The 18,627-nt window shown below is 40.5% G+C and overlaps 1 protein-coding gene across 1 annotated transcript; it reads left to right on the forward strand.

Moving 5' to 3' along the window:
* Nucleotides 1-697: 697 nt before the first annotated feature.
* On the forward strand, nucleotides 698-11,953 carry CSTA (cystatin A; the record flags this gene model as incomplete). The annotated part of the gene is made up of 3 exons (XM_082839396.1): nucleotides 698-763; nucleotides 7,676-7,777; nucleotides 11,207-11,953. The coding sequence occupies 3 exons, from the start codon at nucleotides 698-700 to the stop codon at nucleotides 11,333-11,335; spliced, it is 297 nt and encodes a 98-aa protein (XP_082695522.1). The 3' UTR covers nucleotides 11,336-11,953.
* Between the last annotated feature and the right edge of the window lie 6,674 nt (nucleotides 11,954-18,627).

Consider the following 18,627-nt stretch of genomic DNA (forward strand, 5'->3'; position numbering starts at 1 on the left):
TGTGGAGAGCAAGATTGGGGGTTGGGGAGTGGGGAACTTGTGATATCAATAGTTTATTTCTTGAAAACAACTACCAAAATAAAAAAGGAAACAAATATGACCAAATGTTAAAAGTTTTCATTCTGGATGATAGGAATATAGGTATTTATTGTTTTATCCTTTGTGTTTTTCTGTATTTTAAACAGTTTTAGAAATGTAAATAAAAGTAAAATACAAACATCCAGCCAAGATTCTCCAGATAGATCTTTACTTTCTTTATAAAGTCAAGTCTACTTTAAACAATCAGCCTTGACATTATTAAAAAAATATTCCGTTAAAAAATAAAGTTTTTGTTAGAAGTTAAACATTGGGAAACTCAGATGCAACAGGATGGAACTAAGGTCAAAGAGAACGCAGGGAAGTTTGACTCTTGTTCCAGCACTACGCCTTGTATACACCCACTTGTTCCTCCACAGCCCCGCCTTCTTGCCAGCTCCTGTTAGCATATTCTGCTGATGAAGCAAGAAGACTTACTTCAAGACATACTCCCTTTGTCCCTTCAAGATGTATTTTCCCTTTGCCTTTTGTTCTTTGAGGAAAATAAAACCTTCTACAGGTGGAGCTTGTGAACAACACCTTCTTTAAAAACCAGAGCCTCCACCCTTACCTGACCACGTCAGCGCCAGCCTCCTGCCCAGAAAAGACGCAGTTAGCCAAAATGATATCTGGAGGCTTAACTGAAGCCAAACCTGCCACTCCAGAAATCCAGGAGATCGCTAACACGGTGAGTGGATGCAGCCCATGAAAAGGTTTGATCCCAAATCTTGGTTTAGGTTGGCCCTGTGTTAAATGTGTGGGTGAACATCAAAACCAGAATATGGGGAAATGTGTGGTTTTCTTCAGGTTTCCTTACAACTGAAAAGTTTTTCAGATGAAACCTCTGATAATTCTAAATGTAAGAGTGATATTGAGCAAGTCATATCTCTTCTCTGAGCCTCAGGTTCCCCATTTGTAAAAGAAGAATTTTTATTGGATCATCTCTAAGGCTCTTACAATGTATGGTTCTAGGATTACTAATTCAGTTTCTAATGAAACTTTTCTATTCTCACCAAGTGTAATTAAAGTCTGAGGTTGTTAACAATTGATGAACTAGGGGCTTCCCTGGTGGCACAGTGGTTAGGAATCCGCCTGCCAATGAAGGGGACACAGGTTTGAGCCCTGGTCCAGGAAGATCCCACATACCTTGGAGCAACTAAGCCCGTGCGCCACAACTACTGAGCCTGCGTGCCACAACTACTGAAGCCCGCGCGCCTAGAGCCTGTGGTCTGCAATAAGAGAAGCCACCACAATAAGAAGCCTGCGCACCACAACGAAGAGTAGCCCTCGCTCGGCGCAACTAGAGAAAGCCTGTGCACAGCAATGAAGACCCAATGCAGCCATAAATTAATTAATTAATTAAGAAAAAAAGAGAAACTGCTTATGGTTTTAAAAAAAAATAATTGATGAACTAGACGTCAAATGCACTACAGGAAAAAAATTTTAATAGATTGAATGAAGAGCAATATCATAAAGATGATCCACTTACAAACTTCCTACAAATCTGACTCAGTGGACAATGTTTTAGTATTTGGAAGATGATTAAACTAGTAGAGAAGTGGCATAGTCTATGGTGATTCCAAAATTCATTATGGTGAAAATAGAATTCAGTGTGTTTAGCAGGTTAATACATTTTTCTAAGTGTTGTCTGGTTAGCCATTACCTATATAATAAAAATTTATTGTATTGCATATTTTATGAAAAGAAAAAGTATATAAATTTCTATTTTAGGTTTGTAAATTGTCACCCTATTTTCTTGTATCATTCCTTCTTGCTTTTTCTCGCTGAAACTTCATTCTGTGACACTGTTTGGCAAAGAATAGCTTCTTGTGTAAGTGGAAGAGATGGGATTCTCTATGTTAAGACACTGAGAAGCTCTCTAAGAGAGCAGATGCCTGAAATTCTACCACTCATTCTGTGGGGCTAAGTATTTCCCTTTCAAGAGTTCTTTTAAAAAAGTAGTTACTTTACAATAATGTGAATAAATATATGTGAAAGAATATTAGATCAAAAGTTTCAATTAGACACCAAGATACAAGGTGTCTTAGAAAGTGCACATTCCAAAGGATATGGTAATCCAGGTGCAAGATTTCAAAGGAAATAGCTAATAATAAGTTAGATGATTCACCCATGTTAAGAGTAAAAAAAAAAAAAGTAAATACCTTGTCACTTTTTCTTTCTTGAAGAAGGTAATATTAAGTTATTAATGCCTTCATTCAAATCCCTGTATTGTCAGTGTTTTCAAACTTGAATGTGCACACAGGTCACCTGGAGGTCTTGTTAAAAGACCAGATTTTGGGGCTTCCCTGGTGGCGCAGTGGTTGAGAGTCCACCTGCCGATGCAGGGGACACGGGTTCGTGTCCCGGTCTGGGAAGATCCCACATGCCGCGGAGCGGCTGGGCCCGTGAGCCATGGCCGCTGAGCCTGCACGTCCGGAGCTTGTGCTCCGCAACGGGAGAGGCCACAACAGTGAGAGGCCCGCGTAGCACAATAAAAAAAACAAAAAAAAAAAGACCAGATTTTGACTCAGTAGGTCTGGGGTGGACCTGAGTTTCTGCATTTCTAACCAGCTCTGGTGATGCCCAGGCTGTCCATGACCTCACTTGCCTGCAGTACTACAGATACAGGGTATTCTGAGAGGCCTATGGGAGATGGGCTTTCTAAAATCAGAGGGTGGGCAAAGAATCTCAATTTCATCTGTGAAATGAAAACAACACCTCTTGCCCTTCGACCTCACAGCCGTAAGGACTAATGAGAGCACCTGCATAAAAATGACTTGGAGGGAATTCCCTGGTGGTCCAGTGGTTAGGACTCTGAGCTCCCAGTGCAGGGGACATGGGTTTAATCCCTGGTCGGGAACTAAGATCCTGCAGGCCGTGACTTGGAAACGAGAAAGCGATGTGCATAGGTGAGGCATTACAATTGTTTACTTCAGATTTTTGCCTGAAGGAGGGGTAGGTCATCCCATAGAGAGGGGAAAGCATCAGGAAAATGATGACTGCAGGTTCAAGGAATTTGACATCAGAATGAAAGAGAGAGGTTGGATCAGTTCAGAAAGAGAAGAAAATCAAACAAAAGTCTTGGGGTTGAGAAGACTTGAACATTTTTGAAGGCAGAAGAAAGGAGTTTCTCCATTCTGAAGATAACAGAGACTGGAAGGTAATGCTGGTATCAGGTACTAAAGGCTGTTAGTAGTACTTGGGTCCAGAGTACACGTGGAAAAAACCCCCTCTTCCAAAGATTCTCTATGCCCCTCTTCTCTCCTTTTTCCTATTTGGGGAGACAAGTTGTCACGAAGGAAAACAAGCCTGGTTTCTTCATTCAGAAAACATTGATTTGGGAATTAGCTGGATCTGCAATGGTTAGGACTCTGTGCTCTCACTGCTGAAGACCCAGGTTCAGTGTCTAGTCTGGGAACTACTAAGACTCTACAAGCCGCGCAGTGTGGCCAAAATAAAAAGAAAAAAAGAAAGAAAGAAAACACTGATTATGTACACAGTACTGTGTGAATTGCTATAGGGAGAGAAGGGACATAAAAAATGTCCCTACCCTCAGAGAAATTTATAAAATAGATTGGAGAAAAGGGATACACACAAGGAAATAAAGAGCCAAACATGGCCCCATCCATAAAAAGCCATAATTAAGGAGCAAATGAATGGCCCACTGGCAAAAGCCTCCGGATCAATATGGCTGATCCATTATCTTATGCCATATGTAAAAAACCATTGGATGAGAATTCTGAGTATGTTTATGTGCAGGAAGGAAATGTTATTTCAATAATTATTTTTAGAAATAAGGGCTATTATTACACATGCACAGATGCATACACACAAAACATACACACACACACACACACACACACACACACACACACACACACACACACCCCTAAGTCAAACGTGACTGCTGAATACCATTCCTGCCATACACACAGATCATGATTTTTGTCTGCCAGGACACCACACAAACACCCCATCTGCATACCATTATGGACACATCCAGGAGCTTAGCATGTCATGGCTCTTACCCACAAATCTGTGTTCTCCTCTCTGACTACAGCCCGCTCATCAGTCACCTCTTCCATTGTCCCCATGTCCAGAGAACCTGCCATTCATCCACACCAGAATCCTTCAGACACTCACCTCCCATCTTCATCAGAGCATGCCTAGGCCCACTCTATCACTCATCCAGCTGGATCACATGATGGGTGGTTTCATACTCTCCTCTACCCCTGATTTCCATGGCTTCGTGAGCTCTGGCATTCCAGTCCTTAATTAGAGGTCACTGCCACAACTTCCTCCTCAGCTTCTACTCCAGGTTCAGAGAACTTTGCTCAAGGAAGATGTAAAAACACAGAAAACTCACCCATTACAAATCTACAGATTCATGCCAGTGAACAACCGCAGCAGGACCCTAGGGCTGCCAGGACATCCTTTCAGTCATATCCTGTTGATCCTTTTCTAGAAACCCCACAGAGGTGGATCTGGACCTTCTCTCTCCTCAGTTTCTCAATCCGTCCCATCCCCATGGCCCAACCAGATGGCGTCTCAGTTCTTTCTCTTAAAAGATTGCAGCTGGGCTTCTCTGGTGGTGCAGTGGTTGAGAGTCCGCCTGCCGATGGAGGGGACGTGGGTTCTTGCCCCGGTCCGGGAAGATCCCACATGCCATGGAGCGGCTGGGCCTGTGAGCCGTGGCCGCTGAGCCTGCGCGTCCGGAGCCTGTGCTCCGCAACGGGAGAGGCCACAACAGTGAGAGGCCCGCGTACCGCATAAAAAAAAAAAAAAAAAAAAAAGATTGCAGCTATCTTGTTCGAGAATGCCCTGAATTACTTATCCCCTGCTGATCTCATTCCTCTCTCCAATCTAAGACTTTGAACTCCTTAAGCCAGGTGCCATCATTTCTTGTATGCTGGGTGCCTTGCCCCATACTTCCCCTGCCCTCAAAACATAGGTGACAAATGTCCACAAATCACCTCTCACCAACCCTACTGTACTCTCATGTTGCTACCCCAACTCTCCTTTGTCACTCTCTAAAACTTCCCAAATATGACCTATCCATGCTGCCACCATTATCTTTCTATGCATTTTTTCCTAAATTATGCATAGTCCAAGTGTTTCTGCAGAATGATTACAGGTAGCCTGGGTCTTGGGTTCAGTGTGGCTTAAATCCTCAGATCCTGGAGAACTAGCAGCTTACCAAGATTCATGCTCTGCAGCAACAAGAAATGCTTGAACAGCTCTGGGGTAACTGCATTTTACCAGGCGCTTCTCCCTGGAACCATCCTTCCCCTGGTTGGGACCCAAGTAACAAACCTACACTGTTCCCTTCAACACCTCAACCACCACCATGCATGGCAGGCGGAGGAAGGTGAATGCCAACTGTGTTCAGCTCAAGGTCTGTCTGTTTACCACCAGACTCCGGACCACCATTCCCAGGTGCGCTTCACCCTCCTAGCACTCGTCCTGGGGGGTCTTTCAACAACAACCTGCCTTCTGAATAAGGTTTCACTGATCAGCTCCTTCCAACTCTGCCCCTTTTCCTTCTCCTCATCTGAAATCTCATCATCCCAGGTTCATAGCCTCCAACAATAGAGCAATACAAATCTGTTTTACTGGAAAGGGGGAGCAGGGCTATGGGTTATAAGTACAGTGAACCTGCAATCAAGGCACACAGTCTGATAGGTGCCAGAGCACTTACAGAAACAAACCAGGACATTTGAAATCAACTCTCTGATGGAAAATTCTGGACTTGTGGACTGCATAGATACAATGGAAAGGTTACAGATTTGGATGTGTTTCTAGGACAGATAGAAATAAAAATGTCTGATACATAGTTTAAAAAAAAAGATAAATCAGATACTCACTATTCAAGGCATTTAAAACGCCAAATAACTATAATCAGTAATTTTTCAGCCATTAGCAGTCATGTTCTCCTCACAGCCTTAGGTTCCTCATCTGCAAAATGAGGCTTAAATAGATAATTTGGGGTTTTATGTAGAGATTAACCCTACCCAGCTCAGCTCCTAACTTGACTGGTACCCAGTGGCTCAAAAGGCTCAAAAGGATTAGGTAGGGGGGAGCAATAAGACAATGAACTCTTCCCTTACTCATTCTCTCCGCATGCTTGTCCACTTTTCTCTCTCCTGCGCCCTACCTCTTCCCATTTCTTTCTTTCTTTTTTTCCTTCACTATTTGTTTCCTTCCTTTCTCCACTTTTTAACCTCACTTTCCATCTCAAGAAAGCAATCACATTCTTCCCATCTATTCTGAATGTTACAGGAGAAATGGGTAGTGGTCCGAGAAGTGTTTGCCCTTCAAAAATGGTCTGAGAACTCAAAGAGTTTGCAAATGTCTAGATCTTTGAAAGCAATCTGGTACCCAAGCCGAGGCACAAATAAAAAAGGTTTCAAAATGCTTGCCCACTGATGGGAAGGACTGTGTGGCCTTGGGAGAACCCTAGATGCACTGGAGGCCTGACTAAAGCCGTATATGCACATAAAATGTTATGGGCTGCAGCTTCACTGGTGGCGCAGTGTTAAGAATCTGCTTGCCAATGCAGGGGACACAGGTTCAAGCCCTGGGCCAGGAAGATCCCACATGCCGCGGAGCAGCTGGGCCCATGAGCCACAACTACTGAGCCTGCACGTCTGGAGCCTGTGCTCCGCAACAAGAGAGGCTGCGATAGTAAGAGGCCCATGCACCGCGATGAAGAGTGGCCCCCGCTTGCCACAACTAGAGAAAGCCTTCGCACAGAAACGAAGACCCAACACAGCAAAAATAAATAACTAAATTAATAAACTCCTACCCCCAACATCTTCTAAAAAAAAAAAAAAAGATGTCTATACCCTAATCCCTGAATCCCTTAAATATGTTACCTTGCACGGCAAAGGGACTTGTGGGTGTGATTAAAGTAAGGGTCTTGAGATATGCTATACTATTTTTGCAACTTTGAGTCTGAAATTATTTCAAAATAAAAAAAAATTTGTAATGAAACAGTAATTACGGTCTCCCATTTTTATTAATCAAAGACATGTTTACCTATTTGTAAATACATATTTAACAGATGTGTAAATCACATAAATGGAGTTCGATATAGCCTTGGTAATTTGTTTCCTCTTGTCAACAAAAAATCAGTTGATTTAAGAAAGAAATGGGAAATTTTTTCGAGCCAAATTATGGATTATAACCCAGGAAGAACAACATCTCAGAAAGCTCTGAGAACTGTTCCACCCATTAGAAGTCAAGGCACAGGTACATAAGTTTTTCGAGATGGAGGGTTGTACATCAAATGATGTATAGTTGACAGTTTATTTAATCCAGATCTAAGCAGCATGGTGGTGGGTCATGTGATTCCTTACAAGATAGAGAAGGGATGTTATCTTTTAAGGTCTTGTCGATGCTAGGAGCATGTTAAACCATGTTTATGGTTGAGCAGGTATTCCTGCTGATGGGAGTGGTTTGGTCGATGCATAATGCAGATACAAAATGCAAAGTGGGGGCAGAGGGGAGGCCAAAGGGCAGAGAGATTTTGTTGTTGTTGTTTAAATATCTCTTGTCTTGCCATAAAAATATGACTTTTATTTCATACTCTTTTCTTAAGGTTAAACCACAGCTTGAAGAAAAAACAAATGAGACTCATGAAGAATTCGAAGCTGTGGAATATAAAACTCAAGTGGTTGCTGGAATTAATTACTACATTAAGGTTAGAGTGCAACATTCGCTTTAGCACTAAAAGATATTGTTGTATCTTTCACTTTATGCCATGCTCCCTGTCTCCCCTACCTTATAATTTGTTCTTTCTCCTTGTCCTAAATCAAGATGCCTACCTAGCATGGTACTGCCCAAGTGGTAAACTCTCAAACTTGGCAGATGACGGTATACTTATATCATCTTTTTCCTGTGAATTTAGAAACCTTTCTTATATCAATTCTTAACTGAATTTCCAGAAAATGTATAGAAAAAGACTTCAGAATTCAGAGCATGCTTGCGGCCAAGGCTTCTTCATGTGGGATCCTAGGATCCTAAAGATGTGGGACTGGACCAGATGCTGTCTTGAAGCTTATTCCATCTCAAAGCTTTGTGATTCTATGTGTCTAAGTTAAATGGGTTTAAGGAATGATTTGAATCATTAGCTGGGAAAATCATTTAAAACAACTTTTGCCCTTTAAATAAGAATTTTGATTAATATAATTTAAATATATTATTTTTGTAACTCAAATAACTAGTTTCAACTTGTGGCACTATAGGTGTAGTTTGAAGCAGTGGAGTATTAAAAGTCTTTTAAAAATTAATTTTATAGTTATATCAGAAAATTAAGTGATGCACTGATCCAGTTCTAAATGAAGAAAACTTTTGTGAAGTTATTGAGAGGGAAGCAATCCAACAAATCAACCATGGATATTTGGAAGCCATTTTCAACCTTTTGTATTGAGAAGATGATAATTCTCATTTAGTAAATAATTACAACAGACATTCAAATGTATTTACTTAACCTTTACTAACCTACTTGACGAGGGCACAGTCTGGCTTATTTCTCTTTAACAAACAATTAACCACTTAAGATATAAAAATTTTTTTTAATGTTTTCAGCAAACAAAATAAAAATGTGTTGTTAAGCAGCTCTGCATGAAAAAATTACAAGACTGGGTCATGTGAAAAGATCAGCCCAAATTGGGAGATTGGGATTGACATATATACACTAATATGTATAAAATAGATAACTAATAAGAACTGCTGTATAAAAAAATAAATAAAACAGAATTCACACACACATACACAAAAATCAGCCCAGTCCTACCACATTTGAGGTCCTGGTACATGCCAGGTGCTGGGGTGCTACACAGGGGTGAGATCCTGCCTCGTCCTCAGAAAGCAATGGTCTTGTTTCCTCCCTTCCTGCTTTCTTCACAGCTAGAAAAGGTTTCTAGTTAAAAGTGGTTTTGTTCAAAGATAAGAAACATTCCATCAAAATTGGGATCATTATTTTAATAATTTATGATTAATCCAAGTACAAAAATTTCGCATACTAACCAGCTCATACATTTCTTAAAAGGCCCATCAGAAAACTATCTTGGAAATTTCTTCCCTTAAGACCACACAGTCCCCTTCCCTCCTTACCTCACCCTCCATCTGCTATCAAATTTCTCCTATGGGATTAAAGTCACTGACCACAGTTTCCTCCTTACTTCCTGACCATCTAGCTGTTGACCTCTTTGATCTGAGACACTCACTCTCTGGATTTCAGATCTGGCTGGTGATGTGACCTCCTCTTGTTTTTCTCAAGTACCTGTCAAGAAAGAGGCAAGTGGTAAAATGGAAGGATTGTAGGCTTTGGTGTCAGACAGTCCTGGGTTTGAACACTTACTCGGCTTGTTTGACTGGTTAAAACCTGTGCGATCCACAGCCCCTCATCTTCTCTGAGCCTTAATTCCTTTAGCTTCACAACATGAATAATAATAACCTACTTTGCAGGGTGTTGTGTGGAATAAATGAACTAGAAATTTACTAAGCACTTATGGGGACTTCCCTGGTAGTCCAGTGGATAAACCTCCATGCTCCCATTTCAGGGGGCCCAGGTTTGATCCCTGGTCAGGGAACTAAAAGTTCACATGCCACAACTAAAGATCACACATGCTGCCACGAAGATCCGGTGTGCCACAACTAAGACCCGGCACAGCCAAATAAATAAATACATTTTTTTTTTTAAAGAAAAGAAGTTTACTAAGCACTCACAATGTGCCAGGCACTGTCCTAAGAGCTGGGCATGTATTATCTCATTTAATCCTCTCAACATGTCTATAAGTATGATCATTTCCTTCGTGTTGCTGGTAAGAAAATTGCCCCCTGGGGAGGTGAACTAACTAAAAAGGTCACAATACTATAAGAGCACAGCCAGAATTTGAACCCAAGTAGTCTGATACTTACCTATTAGCTGTGCTGCCTCTAATAATGTATGCAAAAGCTGGTGCCCTGTTCCAAGCACAGAATAAATGTTTTTGAAATGTTACCCCATAGAGTGAAACTAACACAGATGTTGAAGTTTGGCTTTGTCACTTATTAGCTGAGAGATTTATGAAAAATTACTTAATCTCTCTTAATCTGCTCTGCATCTGTAAAATGGTCCTTGTTCCACCTTTCTTCTTGCCTGGAACAAAATGTAAATATAATCAAGTATATAAGATGGTCATCATAGTGTCTGACTCATGGTAAACATTTGATAAATGACATTTATTAAAATTAGTTTAGTTAGATTTATATATAAAGAATGAACTAGTGGTTACCTGTGGGGAGAGGGAATGTGGGAGGGGCAAGATAGGGGTAGGAGATTAAGAGGTACAAACTACTAAGTATAAAATAAATATGCTACAAGGATATATTGTACAGCACAGGGAAATAAAGCCATCCTTCTATAATAATTTTTTTAAATAAAATAAAATTAGGTTAGGAAGGGACACCAGAGCACAATAAATATTATTCAAAGACAAAACTTTTACTGTCTGAACCAAGAACAAAAGTGGGAATTCTTACCATAGTTTTCTAGGTCCCAGATTCATGCCCAGATTACCATTTCAATCTTCATACCAATGATTTCCCAGCAAGATCCCTTTACTTCAGAAGGGAAACTAGACTCTACACCCCTGGGTCCTGCTCAGTTTTACCTATGGGCATTTATAAAGCAGGCTCTAATATAGATATGGGAACCACACATCCCAAATTCTCTAGGGCAATTCCGATTTTCTTCTCCTTGCTCAAACCATGTGACAAATAAAGTATCCCAATTTGGGAGTCAGAAAATGGAAACATCAAAAAGACTGTCACTCGTTTTCTTGATCTGTGCATCTTTGAAAATGAAATGCAACTCTGGACTTTCATTTGTGCACAGAATATAGTAAACTATAAAATAAAATAAACCTAGGACCTATGTCTCTTGCCATGCCTTTAGCCTGCCCTTTCTCTCATAAAAGAAGACAGAAGGTTTATGTAAACTAAGGGTCTAAGAATGGTGGTCTAGGAATGCTATTCCAAAAGAGCTTATTGCAGCTAAATCTTTATAGGTCTGTAGATCTTTCATTTGACATGGATCCGTGTGAATGAATCTCCTTTTTCTTTTTTTCTTTTTTTTAACTTCCAGATACGAGTAGATAATGATCGTTATATTCACATAAAAGTATTCAAGAGCCTTCCTCAACAAAATCAGTCTTTGGTACTTACTGGCTACCAGGCTGACAAAAGCAAGGATGACGAGCTCACCGGCTTCTAGCGACATGTTCTGAAAGCAGTCGATTCTTTCCACTGTCTCCTGATTAATGGCCCCTGGTAATAAATGTAACTATCAATAAAGAAGTATTCCTTTTCAAATAAATTAATCTCTTCTACTAGCTCTCATCTGGTTTTTTTTTTTTTTTTAAGATGTTGTGGGGAGCTTCCCTGGTGGCACAGTGGTTGAGAGTCCGCCTGCCAATGGAGGGGACGCGGGTTCGTGCCCTGGTCCGGGAAGATCCCACATGCCGCAGAGCGGCTGGGCCCATGAGCCATGGCCGCTGAGCCTGCGCGTCCTGTGCTCCGCAACGGGAGAGGCCACAGTAGTGAGAGGCCCACGTACCGCAAAAAAAAAAAAAAAAAAAAGATGTTGGGGGTAGGAGTTTATTAATTTATTTATTTATTTTTGCTGTGTTGGGTCTTCATTTCTGTGTGAGGGCTTTCTCTAGTTGTGGCAAGCGGGGGCCACTCTTCATCGCGGTGCACGGGCCTCTCACTATCGCGGCCTCTCTTGTTGCGGAGCACAGGCTCCAGACGCGCAGGCTCAGTAGTTGTGGTTCACGGGCCCAGTTGCTCCACGGCATGTGGGATCCTCCCAGACCAGGGCTCGAACCCGTGTCCCCTGCATTAGCAGGCAGATTCTCAACCACTGTGCCACCAGGGAAGCCCTCTTGTCTATTTTATATAAGAGTAAAATTACTTTTTCTTTCTCAAAATCAATGCTATAGCTTGAGAGTAGAAATTCCATACAAACTGATGTCAGTTGGAAATCTTAGAAAAATTACGGAGGCCTAATGCAACTAGCTAAAGGATAAAACCACCACCACTCCCACCATTGGCAGGCCAGATCTTGGGTTATCAGTGCCCTGGGGCTGCTGAGAATTCAACGCTCCACCTCTACCCTCACATTTTAAAATTAAATCAAGTATTTTATTAAGCATATTTATATTTTAAAACAATCTCAAACTTACAGATAAGTTGCCCCTCCCAAAACTTTTTTCCTGGACATGTGAGAGTAAGTTATCTACAGTGATGTTCCATCACCAACAAATTTTGCATTTTGCACCTCCTACAAATAAGTACATTCTCCTGAAAAACTGAAATATAACCACTAAAATCAGGAAATTAACACTGAACCTGGAACCAAGCAAGACCCCATGGGGCTCCTGGGCACCAAAGCCTTTCTGTGTCCCCTGTTTCTTGTTTGTAGGAAATAGGCTTCATTCAGCCTCCATGACCTTCCCTGAGTTCCAAAGGGCAGGTTCAAACTATTGCTAATCTGGGAAGGGAGGGGGATGTGAAGACAGGGAGGAGGAGTCAAGAAACAATAGTGCAGGGATCCCCTGGTGGCACACTGGTTAAGAATCCACTTGCCAATGCAAGGGACACAGGTTTGTGCCCTGGTCTGGGAAGATCCCACATGCCGCGGAGCAACTAAGCCCGCGCGCCACAACTACTGAGCCTGTGCTCTAGAGCCTAAAAGCCACAACTACTGAGCCCGAGTGCCACAACTACTGAAGCCCGCGTGCCTAGAGCCCTTGCTCTGCAACAAGAGAAGCCACATCAAGGAGAAGTCCGTGCACTGCAATGAAGGGTAGCCCCAGCTCACCACAACTAGAGAGAGCCTGTGCGCAAAAACAAAGACCCAACGCAGCCAAAAGTATTAACTAATTAATTAATTTTTTAACAAGAAACAATAGTGCAGCCTTTGGGCAGGGTCCTAGTTCCTCCTCAAGGGATATACATAACAATATCTTTGAGCTCTTCTGCAGAACTAAAACCCACACCAGACTGAAGACGTTAACTACTTGGTGAAGCATTCTTCCTCCAGAGAGAAGGTCACAGTTCAATACCACCTGATGCCAGATGATCTCTAGATTGAAGGAATGCAGGTCCTGCAGGCACCCTGATCCTTATCAGCAACCCCACCCCTTGACTATAAGACTCCTCACAAACCCCCTGGGTTGGGCTACACAGTTTTGAAGTCATTAGCCCACTGTGGGCCTCTTTGCCTGGCAAGGCAATAAAGCTATTCTGTTCTACTTCATCCAAAACTCTGTCTATGAGATTCAATTTGGTGCTGGTGCATAGAGGCCGGGTTTCGGCATCAAAACATTTGTTAACATCTAATCTTCCAGACAACATTCAAATTTCCCCAGTTACCACAAAAATGTCCTTTATTGCAAAAAGATCCAGTCCAAAACTTTGTGTTCCATTTAATTGCCATTTTTCTCTTTCTTATTTAACACTTTTATTGAGATATAATTTATATACCATAAAATTCACCCAAAGTATACAATTCAGTGGCTTTTAGTATATTCAAAAATATGTGAAACCATTACCACAGCAAATTTTTGAACTTTTTTAAAAAAGATTTTTGTTTTTGATGTGGACCATTTTTTAAAAGTCTTTATTGAATTTGTTACAATATTGCTTCTGTTTTGTGTTTTTTTTTTTTTTGGCCACAATGCATGTGGCATCTTAGCTACCTGACCAGAGGTCGAACCCGCACCCCCTGCATTGGAAGGCGAAGTCTTAACCACTGGACCACCAAGGAAGTCCCATGAATTTTAGAACATTTTCATCACCTCAAAAAGAAACTCCATGAACTGTCAGCCCCCATCCTTCTCCACACCCCCACTCCTAAGCAAACACTAATTTACTTACTTTCTGTCTCTATGAATTTGCCTATTCTAGACATTTCATATATATGGAATCATATTATATATGATCTTTTGTAATGGGCTTCTTTCGCTTAATAAATATTTTCAAGGTTCATCCATGTTGTTGCAATACCAATATTTTATTCCATTTTATATCCAAATAATACTCCATTTTATGGACATATTACATTTTGTTTATTCATTCATCAGTTGATGGATATTTGAGTTGCTTTCACCTTTTGACTATTATGAACAATGCTGCTATAAACATTTGTGTATGTTTTTGTGTATACAAATGTTTTCTTTTCTCTTGGGTATATACCTAAGAGTAAAATTGGTGGTTCATAAGGTAACTCCATGTTTAAATGTTCAAAGAACTTACAAACTGTTTTCCAAAGCAGCTGCCTTATTTTACATTCCCACCAGCAGTATATGAGGGTTTGGATTTCTCCAACTTCCTCATTAACACTTGTTATTACCTGACTTTTTGAGTCTAGCCATCCTAGTGAGTGTGAAGTGGTATCTTATCATGGTGTTTATTTGCATTTCCCTGATGACTAATGATGTCAAGCATCTTTTCATGAACTTATCATCCATTTGCAGACCTTCCTTGGAGAAATGGCTATTCAGATCCTTTGTCTATTTTTAAATTGGGTTATTTGTCTTTTTATTATTGAGTTGTAGTTTTTGCATATTCTGGATACAGGTAACTTATCAGATATATGATTTGCAAATATTTTCTCCCATTTTGTGGTTATCTTTGCACTTCTTGAGAGTGTTCTTTTTTTAAAATTAATTAATTAATTTTTGGCTGTGTTGGGTCTTTGTTGCTGCACGCGGGCTTTCTCTAGTTGCCGCGAGCAGAGGCTACTCTTCATTGCAGTGCACGGGCTTCTCATTGCAGTGGCTTCTCTTTGTTGTGGAGCACGGGCTCTAGGCGTACGGGCTTCAGTAGTTATGGCACACGGGCTTAGTTGCTCCATGGCATGTGGGATCTTCCCGGACCAGGGCTCTAACCAGGGCCCCTGCATTGGCAAGCGGATTTTTAACCACTGCGTCACCAGAGAAGTCCCCAACAGTGTTCTTTAAAACACAAAAGATTTTAATTTTAATGAAATCCAAATTATCTGTTTTTTCTTTTGTTGCTCTTGCATTTGGTGTCAGATCTAAGCATTCTTTGCCAAACTCAAGCTCATGATAATTTACTCCTGTTTTCTTCTAAGAGTTGTGTTGTTTTAGCTTTTACATTTAGGTTTTTGATAACTTTTGAGTTAATTCTGTAAGTAGTAAGAGGTAAGGATCCAATTTCATTCTTTTGAATGTGGCTATCTAGTTGTTCCAGCACGATCTGTTGAAAAGACTATTCTTTCCCACATTGGTCTTGGCACGCTTGTTGAAAATCAGTTGATCATAGGCACATGAGTTCATTTCTGGACTCTCAATTCCATTCCATTAATTTACATGTCTATCTCATGCCAGTACCACACTTTCTTGATTGTTGCTTTGTAGTAAGTTTTGAAATCAACAAGTGGTGAGTCCTCCAACTTTGTCCTTTTTCAAGAATGTTTTGGTTCTCCTGGATCCTTTGAATTTCTGTATGAATTATAGAATCTGCTTATAAATTTCTACAAATAAATTTCTACAATTTTAGCTACAAATTTCAGCTAGGATTCTGATAGGATTTGTGTTGAATCTATAGATCAATTTGGGGAGTAGTGCCATCTAAACAATATTAAACCTACCAATCCATAAACAAGGATGTTTTCCCAATTATTTACACCTTCTTTAATTTCTTTTGAGAATGTTTTATAGCTTTCAGAGTATATATTTTGCACTTCTTTTGTTAAATTTATTCTATAGATGTTCTTGTAAATGGAATTGTTTTCTTACTTTCATTTTTGTTAATTGTATGTATATTAAAAAATGCAATTTTTCTTGAATTCTTCAAACTTGCTGAACTTGTTTATTGGTATATTCCTTAGAATTTTCATATACTACAAATCAGCTCATTTACAAAGAGGTAGTTTTACTTCTTCCTTTCCAAACTGGATACCTTTTATTTTAATTAAATACCTAACTGCACTTGCTAGAACCTCCAGTACAAAGTTGAGTAGAAGTGGTGAGAGTAGATAGACTTGTCTTGTTCCTGACCTTAGGGGGAAAGCATTCAGTCTTTCACCATTAAGTATGATGGTATCTGTGGGGTTTTTGTAGATGCCCTTTATCAAGCTGAGGAAATTCTGTAATATGTTGTGGTTTTTATCATGAAAGGACATAGGATTTTGTCAAATGCCTTTTTTCCTGCATCTATTGAGATGATCATGTGGTTTTGTTTTTTTATTTTATTGATACAGTGTATTACATTAATTGATTTAGGAATATTAAGTCAGCTTTGCATTCCTAAAATGAATCTCATGTGGTCATGGAGTATAATTCTTTTTTATGTGCTACATTTGGTTTGCTAGTATTTTGTTGAGGGTTTTTGCATCCATATTCTTAAAAGATATTGGTCAGTAGTTTTCTTCTGATGCCTTTGGTTTAGTATCTAGATAATACTGGCCTCATATAGAATGAATTGAGAAACATTCCTCCCTCTTCTATTTTTCGTAAGAGGTTGTGTAGGATTGCTATCAGTTCTTCTTTAAATGTTTGGTAGAATTCAGCAGTGAAGCCATCTGGGCCTGGGCTTTTCTTTGTGGGAAGTTTTTGACTACTAATTTAATCTCTCCATTTGTTATAGGTCTATTTAGATTGACTATTTCTTCTTAAGTTGGTTTTAGTAGTGTGTCTTTCTAGATATTTTTACATTTCATCTGTATATTCTATTTTATTGGCATATAATTGTTCACAGTAATCCTTCCTTGGCCTTACCTAATGGATTTTGGACTGAATTGTTTAGGAAGGAGAGGGAAAGAAGAGGGAGAGGTGGGAAGGTAGAAAGGAGGGAAAGGAGGATGGGGAAAGAGAAGAGGAAATTTGTTTTAAAGATGCCCTAAATAATGTCTCCCTCTGTGTTCTGCACTCTGCTCACTACCCTGCTAGTGCCACTTGCCAATCCGCCACCCCCAAATAATAATATAGTATATATTAAGTGCTTATTATGTGTCAGGTAGAGTTCTAAAGACTTTACACATATAACTCATTTAATCCTCATAACAACCTCATGAGGTAACTATTATTATTATCTCCTCTTTACAAAAGACTGAGCTGTAGAGAGGTTAAGTTACTTGCCCAAGGCCTCATGGCTAGTTAGTAAAGTAAGGATATGATCCCAGGCTGTTTGCCTCCAGGACAAATGCTCTTGATCCATATACACTTCACAAACACAAGCTCAGAATTCATTTACTCAGCTATTCTGACCCCTGAAGGAGGTAAGTGAGAGCTTGAAATAGTGATTTTTTTTTTTGTAACCACTGACAACTCTAAATGCTTCTTAATAAGGAAACTGTTCTATTCATCTGCCTTCAGCTCTTAGCACATAGAGATTTAGTTCAATAAATGATCTAAAAGATCTCCACTGGCTAGCTAGTATTAATGTCATAGGGCTTTTAGGTAACAGGGACTGCCACATGATAGCACTGGCCTAATAAGAATCTTTTTCTGAACAATGCAAACACGGACACAAATATCTATAGCTGTATACACAGAGGAGCTAGACAAAGATATATGAAACTCCATAATCAGATTGATTAGATTTATTTTTACTTTATCCTGATTTTGATATAGAAAGTCTGAATATACCACATGTTTAAGAATTAGTCTAATGAGGGGACTTCCCTGGTGGCGCACTGGTTAAGAATCTGCCTGCCGGGCTTCCCTGGTGGCGCAGTGGTTGAGAGTCCGCCTGCCGAAGCAGGAGACACGGGTTCGTGCTCCGGTCCGGGAAGATCCCACATGGCCGCGGAGCGGCTAGGCCCGTGAGCCATGGCCGCTGAGCCTGCGCGTCCGGAGCCTGTGCTCCGCAACGGGAGAGGCCACAACAGTGAGAGGCCCGTGTACCGCAAAAGAAAAAAAAAAAGGATCCGCCTGCCAATGCAGGGGACATGGGTCCGAGCCCTGGTCCGGGAAGATCCCACATGCCGCGGAGCAACTAAGCCCGTGCACCACGACTACTGAGCCCACGTGCCACAACTACTGAAGCTCGCATGCCTAGAGCCCGTGTTCCACATAAAGAGAAGCCACTACAATGAGAAGCCCGCGCACCACAACGAAGAGTAGCCCCCGCTCGCCGCAACTAGAGAAAGCCTGCGTGCAGCAACGAAGACCCAACGCAGCCATAAATAAATAAATACATTTATATAAAAAAAAAAAGAATTCGTCTAATGAGGAACACACAGAACCTATGCAAAGACAATTACAGCACCTCACTGTCAGAAATTAAAAACTTGAATAAATGGATAAACATATCCTGTTGCTGGTTAGGTAGACTTCATGTTAAAGAAAACATAATAATAAATAGGAATAAATAGGAAAGAAGATCAAGTAATATGTGTAGTGATCCTCAATCTTGCCTACATATTAGAACCAATTAATTTATAAATTAAAAAAAAAAACCTAGATTGGGGCCCCACTACAGACCAATTAAATAAAAATCTCTGGGAAACAGTCCAGGTGATTCTAATGTTAGCTA

Source organism: Leucopleurus acutus (genome assembly GCF_964270905.1).
Source record: "Leucopleurus acutus genome assembly, chromosome: 5".
In the NCBI taxonomy this organism is placed as follows: Eukaryota; Metazoa; Chordata; class Mammalia; order Artiodactyla; family Delphinidae; genus Leucopleurus; species Leucopleurus acutus.